The 15,591-nt window shown below is 40.2% G+C and overlaps 1 protein-coding gene across 2 annotated transcripts; it reads left to right on the top strand.

Moving 5' to 3' along the window:
• Positions 1-2,542: 2,542 nt before the first annotated feature.
• Positions 2,543-14,819, top strand: LOC109925111 (thioredoxin-like 4A). Of its 2 annotated transcripts, XM_048596070.1 has the most exons (4): positions 2,543-2,673; positions 4,292-4,476; positions 7,727-7,830; positions 12,275-14,819. In XM_048596070.1, exons 2-4 carry the CDS (start codon positions 4,324-4,326, stop codon positions 12,444-12,446), a joined length of 429 nt encoding a protein of 142 aa, XP_048452027.1. In that variant the 5' UTR covers positions 2,543-2,673; positions 4,292-4,323; the 3' UTR covers positions 12,447-14,819. The 2 variants fall into 2 exon arrangements, with proteins under 2 accessions (XP_048452027.1, XP_048452028.1); XM_048596071.1 differs by lacking the exons at positions 2,543-2,673; positions 4,292-4,476 and adding an exon at positions 5,761-5,837.
• Positions 14,820-15,591: the final 772 nt, after the last annotated feature.

Genomic DNA, 15,591 nt, shown 5'->3' with positions numbered 1-15,591 from the left:
GATGCTGCTTGGCCTGCTGTGTTCATCCAGCCCTGCACCTTGTTGTCTCTAAAAAAAATACAAACTACTTTACTGCCCTTGGAAACCACCACACTGTCACCAATCTCCCTGCCTATCTCCAAATTTCTTGAACCTCCCAAATATGTGCCCATTTTCCTATAAATCCATAGTGATAGCTCTCAAGTTAGATTTCTCCTGATGACAGCACAGAAATGGCCCTAATCTGTGAATGTGAATATCTCAGTCCTCCTCATTCATCTCAAACGGGTTTGTCACTTTTATCCTCAGCTTATTGCTAATCACCCTCCACCATACACATGCAAAAAGTTAGCTTTTCCACCTTGGCATAATTACTTCTGTGCAGACACTGAACCAGACGATCATTGATCTAGGAATAGCAAAGCAAGGGCACACATGACTGACCTCAAAGGGGGGTGCCAGTAAAAATCTAGCACTCAATTTAACAGTTCACATTGCTTTGGATAGTGCTGAGGTTCTTGCATGCTTTTGGACCTGCAACCAAACAGGCAAGTGTGGAGTATTCCATCACGCTGCTGACTTGTGCGTTGTAGATGGTGGGCAGGCTTTGAGGATTCAGGAGGTGAGTTACCCACCACACAATTCTCAGCCCCTCACCTACTTGGTATTTATATGGCTGGTCACAAAGTCTCTCCTAAAGTGGGTCAATTAAAAATTTTTAAACCAAATTTGACAGACTTTTCTTAGAAGAGGGTACAAAGGATTATGTAGATGGAGTTAATATATAAATTAGAACAAAATCGGGGTTGATTGCCATTTTGGGTGGGGTGGCTTCACAACCTGCTTTCTTGCTCTGCCTGGGGAGGGAGGAAGTGGGGGAGAGATTGCTGTGCTGTGGTCAGATCTGCTTTTGTATGGAGAACTTAAGGATAAGAATGTGCAGATCAGTCACAAAGTGTCTTAATGATGGATTAGGTTCCTGTGGGTGAATAATCTCCTCCTGATACTATGTTTCCTGTACAATCAAGAGGAAACTGATCCTAACCATGCCAGATCTGTGCCACACATTAGCAGACTGCACACTAACAAAATGGAGTAAATTAAGTTATAAGCAAGCATTTTTTTCTTTGAACCTGGGGTCACTGCAGATGGGCAAATTTATCATGCTCAGCATAACTTCCTTTTGTATAAGAAAAAACAGCAATCTCCATGAATTTCTCTAACCCTAACCCAAACTCTAATTTCTTGCTCTGGATGAATCATATCCTCAAATTAAAAGAATCGTTGCAATTAGCATCAAAGTGAGATGAGGTACAATCTACAACGTCTTCCAATGGGGTCTGCGAAATTGAATTAAAGCTATGCACTTTAAAATAGGAACAAGTTCTGCTCTGTTTTCTTACTTGGTGATGAACTGGAATGAGGTAGGATGGATAGCGGCACATAGTCATAGTAGATGAACCAGTTTCCCAGCATTCAAAGTTGGATGTAAAGTCATTGCACAACTGAATAAATTACATTCAGAGGAATTTTGATTTTCACGAAAACCAAGGAAAGAATTCTGATTGCAATTTAATGAAGTTATTTTGTCCCAGGACATAGATGGTTACCACCACGAATCCAATACTGTTTCACAAAAACACCTACAAGCCTGGCATCCAGCTGCGTAAGTGAAAATGATGAAATGAAGGACCCATTAGTATTTTAACCAGTCATTGTGTATCACTCAGCTTGAAAAAAAACTACTTCAAATTTTATTTTTCAGCAAGGTATCTAAAAATTAATTGCCAGTTAAAGGGAATCCAATCTATGACAATCATATTCAGCTACTTTGTCAGCAATGCCCAAAACTAGAGGGCATAGGTTTAAGGTGAGAGGAAAAAGATTTAAAAGGAACCTAACGGGCAACTTTTTCATGCAGAGGGTGGTGTGTGTAAGGAATGAGATGCCAGAGGAGGTGTTGGAGGCGGGTACAATGACCACATTTAAAATGCCTCTGGATGGGTATATGAATAGGAAGAGTTTAGAAGGATATGGGCCAAATGCTAGCAAATGGGACTAGATTTATATAGGATATCTAGTCAGCATGGATGAGTTGGACGGAAGAGAACTTTATCGATGTTGCCATTAGTTTGTTAGCCTTCCAGCATCATTACCTCTGAATCTGAGTGTTTGAACAGCTTTCCAAATCTCTACACTGACATATGCAATACTGAGGGAGTGCCGCACTGTCTGAGGTGCCATCATTTAGTTGAAACATCAACTCTTGGTTGGATGTAAAGGATTCGGTGCCATTATTTGAAAGAAGTGTTATCTCCCATATCCCAACCAATATTTATTCCCTGAACTAATATTGCAAAAGACAAATCATCTGGACATTATGACAGGGCAGTGGCCTGGTTGTGTGCAAACGCGCTGTTGCATTCCCTGCACTTGGCTGCCCTCCAGAGGTGACAAATTGCCAGTGCTTTGCTACAAGGTCCAGCACAATGCAACCTATCGCTGCACCGGCAGAGGGACACGGGGAAACATCGCGAGGCTTTCCCCATTGGCCCAGAGGTCCCGCGCATGCGGCCTGTCCCCACACCGGCGGCCGCCATGTTGGTTGTCAGAGGCCCTGCAGCTGGAGCTGGGGCCGGGGGGAGGTGGAGGTGCTGCCGCTGCTCGGTGTCAGTCCGGGGATTGGTGTTTGAGGTGAGCCCGGTTAATACACACACACACTCCTGTTCAGTCGAGTATTTCCAGCGGTTTAATTCTCAATCTTTTCTTTACGGCGATACAGATGCGGCATGTTTACTGTCTCTGACTATTCCCCATCCCCACATGACTCTCACAGTCATTCAAATACACACCGGGGTTACTATTAAACACCATCAGTTAGCTCTCAGAGGGTTGTTTGTTAAAGAGCTTCTTTCACCTCCGCTGTCCACCTGTTTTTCTGGTAAAGGCAGAGGCAATTCCCCGCCATGGTTACTGAGTTGTTTCAGGGCACTACACAGAACTTTGTAAACTTCACTATCACTCCTGGCTCGCTGGTGGCCTTCTACACATTTTGCTTTCTAATCAACCTGTTCAGAGATGTCATTGCACACCTTGTGGCACAGGGCCGGGGGACTTCTACCCGGGCCTCCCGGCCCAGAGGTTAGGGCCCTACAATAACCCCTGAAGGTGGGCTTTTAGAGGAAGAGAAATGACAGCATTTCTCTTCCCCCTCCACCCTCCCCAATTAAATCAAAACAAAAGTGACCACCCCTCCATTCCCCTTCTCAAGAGGGACATTGCTAATTGTGACCACAAGACAAAGATCATTTTTAATCAACTTTGGTGTTTACACCCATCTCAACTGTCCACCCCACTCCAGTTTCATTGATAACAGACACTGTGTGTAACCCCTCAAAAACATGATCGAAAGCCATGAAAGTTCGCCAGGCAACAGGAATGATTGCTGAGGAATCGTGCAAACTTGATTCATAGAGATTTCCCTATTTTGTAATTTGCAGCCTCTGCAGAAATATGACCAAAGAATATGCAATATGATAGAGAATCAGTCGGTTACTGTTTGAAAACTTAAAAGTGGATTGTTGCTGTTTCATTCTTTGGAATTGGAGCATGTGTTTTCAACTACTGTGCATTAGGTTTTGTAAAATGCGGACTTCATAGCAATTCTAACCAATTTGATTAACATCTAGCATGGAACAGTAAGGAGGAGATATTCTACAAGTATTATGTAGGTTATGAGTTATCAATGAACATGTATCTCCAATCCTTCAGAGGCTCCCTCACCCCTGACATAAATGATTGCTGCACTCCTTTCTTCAGGTGTCTTGAGCATCCCAACATTGACTCCTCCAACACTAGTGGCTGGGCTTTTGGCTGCCAAGGCCCTAAGCTCTGGAACGCCTTTCTTAAACCTCTCGGTCACTCTTCCACTCACCTCCCTTCCTACTTTACGACTTGCTTTGAAACTTGCCCTGTGAACAAGGTTTTGGGCTTAAGTACTAAAATGCCTCTTTATGTGGCTTGGTGGCAGACTTTTCTTTGTCATGTTTATGGTAAGTTTTACAGTGTCAAAAACGATCAAAATACAGGCTGTTAATTGCTTTACGACTGTCATGATTCTGTTTTTTAAAACCTTTAAAGGCCCAAGCTACTATTTATTTACATCAGTCTGCCTGTGTCTTAAGAACTGATTTAAGAACAACTTAAGAACTGTACAACTTCTGTTAGCACAGAGCTTTTATTCATAAGACTAACATTTTTCTTTCTAGTCTAGAAGTGGTTTAACTCAATTTTTTGGTTTTGTCGTATAAAGGGGTATTAGAAATTGTACAAGTCTTTGCCGCAATGTCGTATATGCTGCCACATCTCCACAATGGCTGGCAAGTAGACCAGGCCATCCTGTCAGAGGAGGATCGTGTTGTTGTCATTCGCTTTGGTCATGATTGGGATCCAACTTGTATGAAGATGGATGAGGTCTTGTATAGTATTGCTGAAAAGGTAAGCCTTCGTAAACATCAGCAAGTGCACCCAGCGTTAGGTAAAGTTGTATCCGGTTAAATACAATGTTAGAACTATATAAATTTCTTCTATTCATTTGTGGGATATGGGCATTGCTATTCGGGCACCATTTATGGCCCATCCCTAGTTTCCCTTGAGAAGATGGTGGTAAGATGCCTTTTGAACTGTTGCAGTCTATGTGCTGTAGGTTGATGCACAATGCCCTTAGGGAGGGAATTCCAGTATTTTGGCCTAGCGACTGAAGGAACAGCAATATAGTTTCTCATCAGGATGGTGAGTGGCTTGAAGGGAAATTTGCAGATTGTGGTGTTCCCATGTTTCTGCTGCCCTTGTCCTTCTAGAAGGAAGTGGTTGTGGGTTTGGAAGGTGCTGTCTGAGGATCTTTAGTGAATTTCCACAGTGCATCTTGTTGATAGTACATGCTGCTACTAAGCGTCGGTGGAGAGAATGGATATTTGTTGATGTGCTGATCAAGCGGGCTGCTTCATCCTGAATGGTGTCAAGCTTCTTGAGTGTTGTTGCAGCTGCACCCATCCAGGCAAGTTGGGAGTTTTCTGTCACACTCCTGACTTGTGCCATGTAGTTGATGGATAAGTTTTAGGAAGTCAGGAGGTGGGTTACTCACCACAGTATTCCTAGCCTCTGATGCTCTTGTAGCCACTGTCTTTATGTGCTTGTCCAGTTGAGTTTGTGTTCAATGGTAACCCCCAGGATGTTGATTGCGGGGGATTCAGTGATGATAATAACATTGAATGTCATGGGACACTGGTTTCTCTTCTCGTCTCTTATTGGAGATGGTCATTGCCTGGCATTTCTGTGGTGTTGAATACTACTTGCCACTTGTCAGCCCAAGCCTGGATATTGTCCAGATCTTGTTGCATTTGAACATAGATTGTTTCAATATCTGAGAAGTTGCAAATGGTGCTGAGCATGGTGCAATCATTGGCGAACATCCCTGTTTCAGACTTTATGATGGCGGGAAGGTCATTGTTGAAGCAGCTGAAGATGGTCAGGCCTAGGACACTACTCTGAGGAAATCCTGCAGAGATGTCCTGGAGCCATAACCATTTTCCTATGTGCCTGTTATGACTCCAACCAGCAGAGAGTTTGCCTCCAGATACCCATTGATTCCAGCTTTGCTAGGGCTCCTTGATGCCACACTTTGTTGAATATGGCCTTGAAGTCAAGAGCTGTCACCTCACCTCTAGAATTCTGTTCTTTTGTCCTTTTTGTGCCAAGTAATTAGGTCAGGAGCTGAGTGGCCCTGGCGGAGCCCAAACTGGACCAATCTGTGTGTTCTTTGTTCTTCAGTCTGCACAGCATGATGGATTTCTTTCAAGGTACATTAATCTTTTCATTTTGTCTGGATTCACTGAGGAAGGAAGCAAGCTGTATACTTGCAGAGCTCTAACAATGCTCCCTCTTGACCGTATGAAAGGCAGTGCATCTCCAGTACTTTATAACTCTCCATTCAATCAAGAAAATGCTATAATTTCCATTTGTTGTTATCCACTTCTCAAGCTTTTATCAGGCACTATGTTCCCATTTCACATTGTGAATCCCTTCCATCCTGTTGTGTGGCACTATTACTTTGCTAAATGGGGCAGACTTGGAATAAGTTTAGCAACTCAGCTGGGCCTTGATTAGGTGCTACAGAGCATTAGCAGCAGAATTACCTTCACCTGCAATGTGTAACCTCATGGCCTGGTATGTCCCACACTCTACCATTACCATCAGGTGGTCAGTGAACAGTACAGGAGGGTATATCTGGAGCAGCACCGGCCATGCCTAAAAATGAGATGTCAACCTGCTGACAAATGACTGTGTGCGTCACAGATAGTGGAATCAGCATTCCTTGGACAGAATTAAATGGTCCCGAACCAACAAATCAGGTCTAAGCAGTACAGTCCTGCTACATTCAGTTGTGAATGGTAGTGGATGATAAAAAAAAAGTCTGCAGAGGGTGAATGCATTACAAATATGATGTGGGAAACCAGCTCATGAGTGAAAAGACAAACCTGAAGTATTTATGTGCACCTTGATCAAGAAGTGCTGAGTGGATGATCAATCATGGCATCCTCCTGGGTTCCCCAGCATCACAGATGTCAATCTTCAGTTAATTCAATTCATCCTATGTGATAGCATGAAATGGCTGATGGCATTGGATACAGCAATGGATATGGTTCATTTATGAACACGACATAAGGTCCTGGGGATTTTGCTGAACAAAGAGACCTAGGAGTGCAGCTTCATAGTTCCTTGAAAGTGGAGTTGCAGGTAGATAGTGAAGAAGGCATTTGGTATGCTTGCCTTTGTTGGTCAGTGCATTGAGTATGGGAGTTGGGAGGTCATGTTGTGGCTGTACAGGACATTGTTTAGGCTACTTTTGGAATACTGTGTTGCAATTCTGGTCTCCCTCCTTTAGGAAGGAGGTTGTGAAACTTGAAAGGGTTCAGAAAACATTTACAAGGGTGTTACCAGGGTTGGAGGTTTGAGCTATAGGAGAGGCTGAATAGGCTGGAGCTATTTTCCCTGGGGCGTTGGAGGCTGAGGGGTGACCTTATAGAGATTTATAAAATCATGAGGGGCTTGGATATGGTAAATAGGGAAGGTCTTTTCCCCAGGGTTGGGGGAGTCCAAAACTAGAGGGCATTGGTTTTTAAGGTGAGTGGGGAAAGATTTAAGTGGGCAACTTTTTCACACAGCAGGTGATGCGTATATGAAATGAGCTGCTACAGGAAGTGGTGGAGGCTGGTACAATTACAACATTTAAAAGGCACATGGGTGAGTGTGTGAATAGGGAAGGGTTTAGAGGGATATGGGCTAAATGATGGCAAATGGGACTGGAATTATTTAGGAGAGACGGTTGGCATGGACGAGTTGGAGTGAAGAGTCTGTTTCTGTGCTGTACGTCTCTATGACTCTATGTGAAGCATTCTTAAACGAAAACAGAAATTGCTGGAGAAACTCAGCAGGTGTCTCAACATCCGTGGAGTGAAAGCAGAGTTAACATTCTGAAGAACCATCTTCTGGACTCAAAACATTAACTCTCCTTTCTCATGTCAGATGTCACCAGACCTGCTGAGTTTCTCCAACAATTTCTGTTTATGTTTCAGGTTTCTAACATCGGCACTTCTTTGTTTCATAAAATACTTACTTTCATGACTTTCTGAGGAGCCCAGATTTTAGTTTCTGTTTGTAATTCTAAAAGTTTATTTGTTTTTTTTAGGTGAAAAACTTTGCTGTTATTTATCTAGTGGATATTACAGAGGTACCAGACTTCAACAAGATGTATGAATTGTACGATCCATGTACTGTTATGTTTTTCTTCAGGTATGTGTCATCAAAGTTCTTAATGTAACAAGAATAAATAACAATCCTAATAAAATCTTGAATTTGTATTTTTGGTAATTGAATAGACACAGTTGAAGTCCTGCAATACGCAAAGGATAGAAATCTTACCTGCATCAAAAGTCTCGTATTCCTAAATTATCATGTGACTATAATAACATATTATCAATATTGACTCCCCATTTTCTTTGGCATATTGCAGAGCAATTCGCCTCCTTATTTTAGAGAGAAAGATGGAAGCCTCCCAGTTTGAAACAATGTCAGTGTATTGTGAAAGGTGCCCAGAGTGGCCAATCTCCCTGCACACCATTTCTGGTTATAATTAATTATCCAATGCCCTCTTGAATACCTCAACAGAACCTGACTCCACCATTTTTCCAAGCAATGCATTCCATACCCTAACAAGTTGCTGTCTGAAAAAGGTTTTTTTTCACATCATCCTTGCTTCATTTGCACACCACTTTAAATCTATGTTGTTGTTCGTGTTTCTTTTACAAGCAGAAACAGATTCAACCTATTTACTCTCTCCAGGTGGTTGTGATTTTGAAAACGTCAATCAGATCTTCTCTCAACCACCGTCTGTCCCAGGGAGAGCAGTCCCAACTTCTTCAACAATCCTCATAGCTGAAGTTTCTCAAACCTGGAAGCACTTTAGTAAATCATTTCTGTGCTCAGTATTTGAGCTGAGTGCTAACAAGTGTCTTAAACAAGTTCAACATCAACTCCATGCCCCTGTTAATAAAACCAAGAGCAGTACGTGCTTTATTTACTGCTGTTTCCACCTGTCCTGCCACTTCCAATGATTGATGAACATATACACCTGGGTCCCTCTGCTTCTACATGCCCTTTACAATTGTACTCCTTTTCTTTTTTATTGACTTTCAGCATTCTTCTCATGAAATTGCATCACCTCACACGTCTCTGCATTGAACCTCAGCTACCTCCTATCCACCCACTCCACCAACTTGTCAATGTCATTGTCACCATCTTCCTCACAGTTCATTGTTATTTGTTGTTGAATATTATGCATAACTTGCAGCCAACTGCAGATCCGTATTGTAAGATATGAAAACGTTGCTGAAAGTAATGTGGATGCTGACAATCAAAGTAAAAGAGAGAAACAGTTAACATTTCAAATCCAACATAGTTCTGAAGAAGTGTCAAATTGGACTTGATACTTAAATCTTGCTTCTCTCTCCCTCTGCCTCGCCCCTCCACAGATGGCTACCAGACCAGATGAGCAGTTCTGCCACTTTGTTTGTTTTTTTTTCAGATTTTCAGCATCATTCAGCATTTTACAGTATTTGTTTACATACAGTAATGCAGGAATTGACTCACGGTTGGTAGTTATGGAATGAGTACAGATTTAGGTGCACTTTCACTTTCCTCCCCACTGACGATCTGTTGAAAGCTCTGGCTAATGTATGTCCCTCCTGCTATATCAATGTAGGATTTCCATTGCCTTCACCATTCCTAGAGGATCTGAAGATTTCAACTATTTTGCAAACTTACTCTTCCAGTGAGTCCCTCCTTTGTTTACACTTAACCTGAGCCATGCACTAGGTACATGAGTGCTTGCTGACTTTGTGGTTGGCTAATCTAACAGAATGTACACACATCTTCCAGATGATGCAGCCATTTGGTTGATAGATTTCAGATATATGGGCAGTTAGACATTCACAAGCTTTCACTCTTGGGTTGGAGTTGAATGCTTCTGAATGCATTACTCCAGTCAATCAAATTGCATTGCTGCATTGCTATCTCATTTTGGTCTGTGGCAGTTGGATGGTAATATCAGGCTCATCTTTATCACTATTTTCTATCAATTTGAGAGCCAAATCCTAAAAGGAACCTCATGGCAGCTTTGAAATGTTTCCTGCCTCACATCACTTTTGCTAAGAGCGTGTTAATTCTGTACGAACAAATGGTCACTTACAGTCAGCAAGCTCAGGTTACTGCTATATTCAGATTAATTGAAAACAATTCAGGTGTTCGTAATGCAAGTTGTTGGAAAAGGTGTAAATGTCCTTTATCTTAAGATTATGCTGATTTTAAATTGAAGTGCGGTTGTTTCTCTGCTAGTCTCTTCCTTCAATGTAAAATGAGTTGTGATTTATCATAGGATGTGGCACTTAATAAGTATCCTGTCCTCCTCCAATCTAATTTGTATAGTGAAGGAAGTTGGCAGGGAGCAAGCCACCCCTTGTCCTTGTGTAAAGAATATGGGAGGATGGTAACGCTCAGAACAAGAATTAACTGAGGAGAAATTTTCAGTATCTTTAGCAATCTATCTGCTTCGCATAACCTCATCAAGTTTCCTCTGTCCTAACCCCAATTTTTTAAGCATCTGTTTTGGAAAATATTGTTTCTATTTTGTTAGATGATTCAGTGATGATTGACTTTAGTCACATGGATAGATTAGAGAAGCTAGGTTTATTTTCCATAATGAAGGGAATTGATGGGTGTTCAAAATACTGTGGGATTTGGGCAGCGTAGAGAGAAACTAGCCCGTTGATGGAAGTTTTGCAGACCAGTGGACTCTGATTTAAGGTGATTGACAGAAGAGCTAATGGTGATATGAGAAACCTTTGTGCACAGTGAGTGATTAGTGCGTTGCTTGAGTGTGTCATGGAAGCATTTTCAATTGTGGCTTTCAAAAGAAAATTGGATAATTATTGGAAAAGAAATTGCAGGGCTAGGAGGACAAAGGCAGGGGACTGGTATTAGCTGAATTGTTGTTGCAAGTGTCTGGCAGAGACACGATGGTCTGAATGGCCACCTTCTGTGCTATAACTATTTCTGACACTGATTAATAAAATTTGTTTCTTGCAAGTTATTTTTGCCTGTAATAAGATTGAAATTATAGACAGTATTTTCCAGTTCTTGCAAATCAACAGTGTGGCATCAAAGCTACATTGCAGATGTTTAACCTGTTGCAGCTCTTTGTGCTGAGCTATAGCTGGGATTCTTTAACACAAAAACATATCGAGAAGTTTCAGCAAAAACAGCCATTGGGACCATTAAGGCCTTAAGGGGAAATTTTATAGATCATGAGCAAACCTTAAAATGTGTAGTGTAACTCAGCCTTGCATCACATGATGTAAAGCTTCTTCTATCCATCAAATTCATTCGTATCAAACTTGTATGGTAAATGTGCAGAATGTACTGATCGACTTCTAGGCTAAATGTTTGATTATTTCTTCACTTGTTTTGATCTCTGTGAACAGTGCCAGTCGAGGGCAGTCTGGAATCTGAATAAAAACTGAAAGAATTATGGTTGCTGTAAATCAGGAACAAAAACAGTAGTTGCTGGAAAAGCCCAGCAGTTCTGAGGAAGGGCCACTGGACCCGAAATGTTAACTATTTTTTTATTCATAGATGCTGCCAAACCTGCTGAGCTTTTCCAGCAACTTCATTTAGTCTTATATCTGATTTCTGTGGGTGGGGTTATCTGGACCTCTGGTTTTAATTTTCATCTCTCTCTGTAAGAAGCATCTGGCATTGATTCAATGTTATTAATTTTTTCCTTTTTTTTCTCTCTGAAGGAAGCATATGACATTGGTTCATTATTTGAGTTATATAAGCTGGTTTACTATGAGTAGATGATGGCTTATGCTGGTTCTGATCATTTTCATAGAGTATTCTGTGTACTAAGTATTGCACCACTTATTTCTTAATGTCCTAAGTTTTAAATACTCAGGTTGTATTACTGCAGTATCACCTAATGTGATCTTTCTCACACTGTCTTTTATATTGCTGTAGTTCTTATAGTGATCAGTTAATTTAATTTAAAATCCGGTTTAAGTACTGACTTGTTGAACAAATTAAAACAAATTGCACACTTTTTAACCAATGCTTCAACAGACTAATTCTTGTGAAAAATATTACGTTAAGTTTTTTTAAAAATGTTATTTTACTTGACTTTTTTTTTTAAGCCTTCCCTCCCCAAGATGTAAAACCTTGGGGTCTTGGACAATTTGTTTTTAATTCTTCATGCATTTATTGCCCATCCCCAATTGCTGTGAAAGTGATGGATGGCTGCTTTCTTGAACCACTGCAGTCTGTGGTGTAAGTACATCCACAGTGCTGTGGGTAGGGAGTTCCAGGATTTTGATCCATTGATGATGATGAAGCATCGCCAGTGCTTCTGTACTCACTTTTAATTCTCAGAAGAATTCAAAGAAATTGCAAATTGTGGGCCAAACCACAGCAGGTCGGACTACAGCAGTTCAAGCGGTAGCTCATCGGCACCTTCTTAAGGGCACCTAGGGACGGACAATAAGTTCTAGTCAGCCAGCAGCACCCACGTCCCACAAATGAATTTTAAAAATTGTCAATGTGTTTATTTTACAGTCAATAACGTTGTCGCCAGAAGGTTTTTATGTTACAAAATTTCCTTGCATAACATTTCTTTATTTCTTTCCAGAAACAAGCACATCATGATTGATTTGGGCACAGGCAACAACAACAAAATTAATTGGCCCATGGAAGATAAGCAGGAGATGATTGACATTGTTGAAACAGTTTACAGAGGAGCCCGCAAAGGAAGGGGTCTTGTGGTATCTCCAAAGGACTATTCCACCAAATATAGATATTGAGGAGTTTTGAATGTTCAGCTGAACAGTTCACCATAAGCTTCATCCTGGAAGTACTATTCTTGAATATGAAGCACCAACTTTCAAAATGCATCTGTTTATACATTTGCCTAGGATATCCTCACTGTTATCTACTACACAATTCATAAACTATATATGAATAGAAAGTCATGTTTTTTCAATTTTTTTTGTTGTGATAAACCGAAATTGTTGATTTATTTTCCCTTTTTTTTACAAAAATAATAAATTATGCAACTGTGTCCTGTATCTGGTAATATTTCATTTTGGGTAGAGTACTTTTGAATATTTGACTCAGTGTAGTTTGCACTTCCTTAATATCCAAATAAAAATAGAACAATGCCATGTGATTGGACTTGGGTTTTCCAGTCATACTACAGAAGGGAAATCTAATTAAAGTTTCTGTCAGTATTCTGTTTGAAGAGATAAGCTACCAGTCCCTTTATTAACAGTGATTATATACATTTTATAAACCCTACTATGTACTAAGCTAAATTTTCAATCAGCGTTGATTGGGTGATAAAAAATCTATTAACTTCAACTATCAGCAAGAATCAATGCTCCCAGCATTTATTCTTGACTGCATATCCTTCACACATTATTTTTGTTCTCTTTCCCACCCCGACCCCCAAAATAAACAATTAAGTGCCTTGAACTAGGACCCAGGTCCACAATCTACATACTCTTGTGACTGTGTATTTCATAAGATATTGATATTCAATATGTAGTTTCTGTTCTTTGTATTATATGAACAGCCATAAACTACAAGTTTGGGCTGTATCAACCAATTAATTTGGCAAATAACTTTAGATTTTATCAAATTGACCATGTGTTTGAAATATTGTCAACTGTCGTTTCTTGAGTAAGGTCATTGTTTCTTGCATTTGTGAGCCTGTTTGAAATTTTTGTGTCGCTGCCATAATGGAAGATGCCTTTTCAAAAGCCAAGTGTCTTAATATGAAAGTAACTCCATACTGTACCATTTATTCGGATGTATCGCTAAACTTCATGGTCACCATTTAAAAGTGAATAGCACTGACTTTTCCTTTCTCGTGCTAATCACATTCAATAGTACTAATGGATAATTCCATATTTATCTAGACAAAAAAGATAATGGAAGTGATCTCAATAACTTGACTGTTGAAACTCAACTACTATTTTGTAGTCAAATGAACTGCTAATTAATACTTTTATTTAAAAATGCATTGCTCATTTCATAGAATGTCAAAACAGTAATCCATCCTGTTCTATGATAGTTCTGATTGATGAGTGTTACTCAATCATCAGCTATTCAGACATGTACTACTGAAGGCTGGTGTCTTGTAATTAAGGTAATGGATTCTTAGTTTAGCATCTGAGTGTCACTGGTTGTCTATGGAACAAGCTCAGTAATTGAAATCTACATAAGTGACAACGGTATGTGTAATAACTCACCAGACTTTCGAGAGACACGAAGGTTAGAATGGTATGGAAGAAGGCATGTATTTTTATAGCATCTTCACAGGACCAAGGTTGGGGAAGGAGTTTGGAGGTGAAATAATTAATCAATCCTTCTTTCTACTACAATTTCTGTTCAAAGAGATTCAGACCTTGCCTGCTATTACCTCATATAGGTATTGTAGCACTTGGATAGAAACTCCAATTGGTGAAATGTGGATATAGTGGAAAATGTCAGTTTGTTAATTTGGCCGTGTGAAAGTTGTACACATAAGTGTCATACACCATGGAAGCAGGCCCTTACGTCCAACCGGTCCATGCTGATAATGTTCCCAAACTAAATTAGTCCCACCTGCCTGCACTTGGCCCATATCCCTCCAAACCTTTCCTGTTCATGAACTTACCCAAATGTCTTTTAAATGTTGTAACTGTAACTATCTGCAGCAACCATTTTGGCAATTCATTCCACACACGAACCACATTGTGTAAGAAAGGTTGCCCTTCATACCGTTCTTAAATCATTCTCCTGTCACCTTCGAAATAGGGCCCCTAGTTTTGAACTATCCCACCATAGGGAAAAGACCTTTGTCATTCACCTTGTGTATGCTCCATGTGGTTTCATCAACCTCAGTAAAGTCACCCCCTCAACCTTGTACACTCCAGTGAAAAAAAAAGTCCTAGCCTTTCCATTTTTTTAATATCTCAACCCCTCTGTTCCTGGCAACACCTAGATATACCTAAGATTGATATCAAACCCTTTGTGACAAATTGACCAATAATTCAGAATTCTAAGTTGCTCTTTAAGTTAAATGGTTTGCATCATCTGCTATATTTTTCTCTTTGTCATTGTCAGAAGTGAAGTGTTTACTGTGTTCATGACTCCCTCCTTGCATTCTCCAATAAAAAGAATACACCAGTGCATTTACATTAGTTAAGTATTCAAGAATACATATTATGTGAAATTAATTTCTAATGGAAAAGCTGACATTCTTAATAGAACTGCGCTGCGGATACTTGCAAGTTTCCTTTGGGTTTCAAGTTGGTCTGTACTGAAGTTCAAACGGAATGTTGATTTCCATAATCCCAAAATCAACATGTATTTATTCTTGACAAATCTCAAACCTATTCAAAATTTTTTGAGGATATAATTACCAGAATATATAGCAGAGAATTGGTGAATGTAGATTTTCAGAAGGCTTTCAATAAGGACCCAAACACAGCTTTAACAAAAATTAGAAACATGGCTCTGGGAAAATATGCTGCCTGAGTTTAGCGCTGGATGGTAGCAATTTAAAAAACAGAGCATAGCAACTCATGAATGTTCGTCAAGTTGGAGGAAGATTTGTACTGAGGTTCTTCAGGCCGTGTTGGAACCCTTTCCTGCTTTATATTAATGATCTCGATCTTAAGAGTGCAAGGGTGAGGAGGACAGTATAGAACTTCAGAAATATATTGACAAGTTGGTGGAGTCGGTGGATAGGTAGCAGATGAATTTCAATGCAGAGAAATGTCAGGTGATACATTTTGGTAGAACAAAATAAAGGGTATTACTTCAAAAGGGTGTGCAGGAGCTGATAAAACATGTGCATAAATTACTAAAGATGGCAGGAAAAGTGGAGAGTGCAGATAATAAAGCATATAGTATCCTAGGCTTTGTTAACTGGTATAAAGTGAACAAGAGCAGGGAGATTAT

Source organism: Rhincodon typus, chromosome 4 (genome assembly GCF_021869965.1).
Source record: "Rhincodon typus isolate 14 chromosome 4, sRhiTyp1.1, whole genome shotgun sequence".
Lineage (NCBI taxonomy): Eukaryota > Metazoa > Chordata > Chondrichthyes > Orectolobiformes > Rhincodontidae > Rhincodon > Rhincodon typus.
Note: the sequence above shows the minus strand (reverse complement) of the source record. Positions and strands in the feature narration are given on the sequence as shown.

Coding starts and splice junctions, on each gene's coding strand:
- LOC109925111 (XM_048596070.1), top strand. CDS start 4,324: ATGTCGTATATGCTGCCACATCTCCACAATGGCTGGCAAGTAGACCAG. Junction 4,477..7,726: donor TGTATAGTATTGCTGAAAAG/GTAAGCCTTCGT, acceptor TGTTTTTTTTAG/GTGAAAAACTTTGCTGTTAT. Junction 7,831..12,274: donor ACTGTTATGTTTTTCTTCAG/GTATGTGTCATC, acceptor ATTTCTTTCCAG/AAACAAGCACATCATGATTG.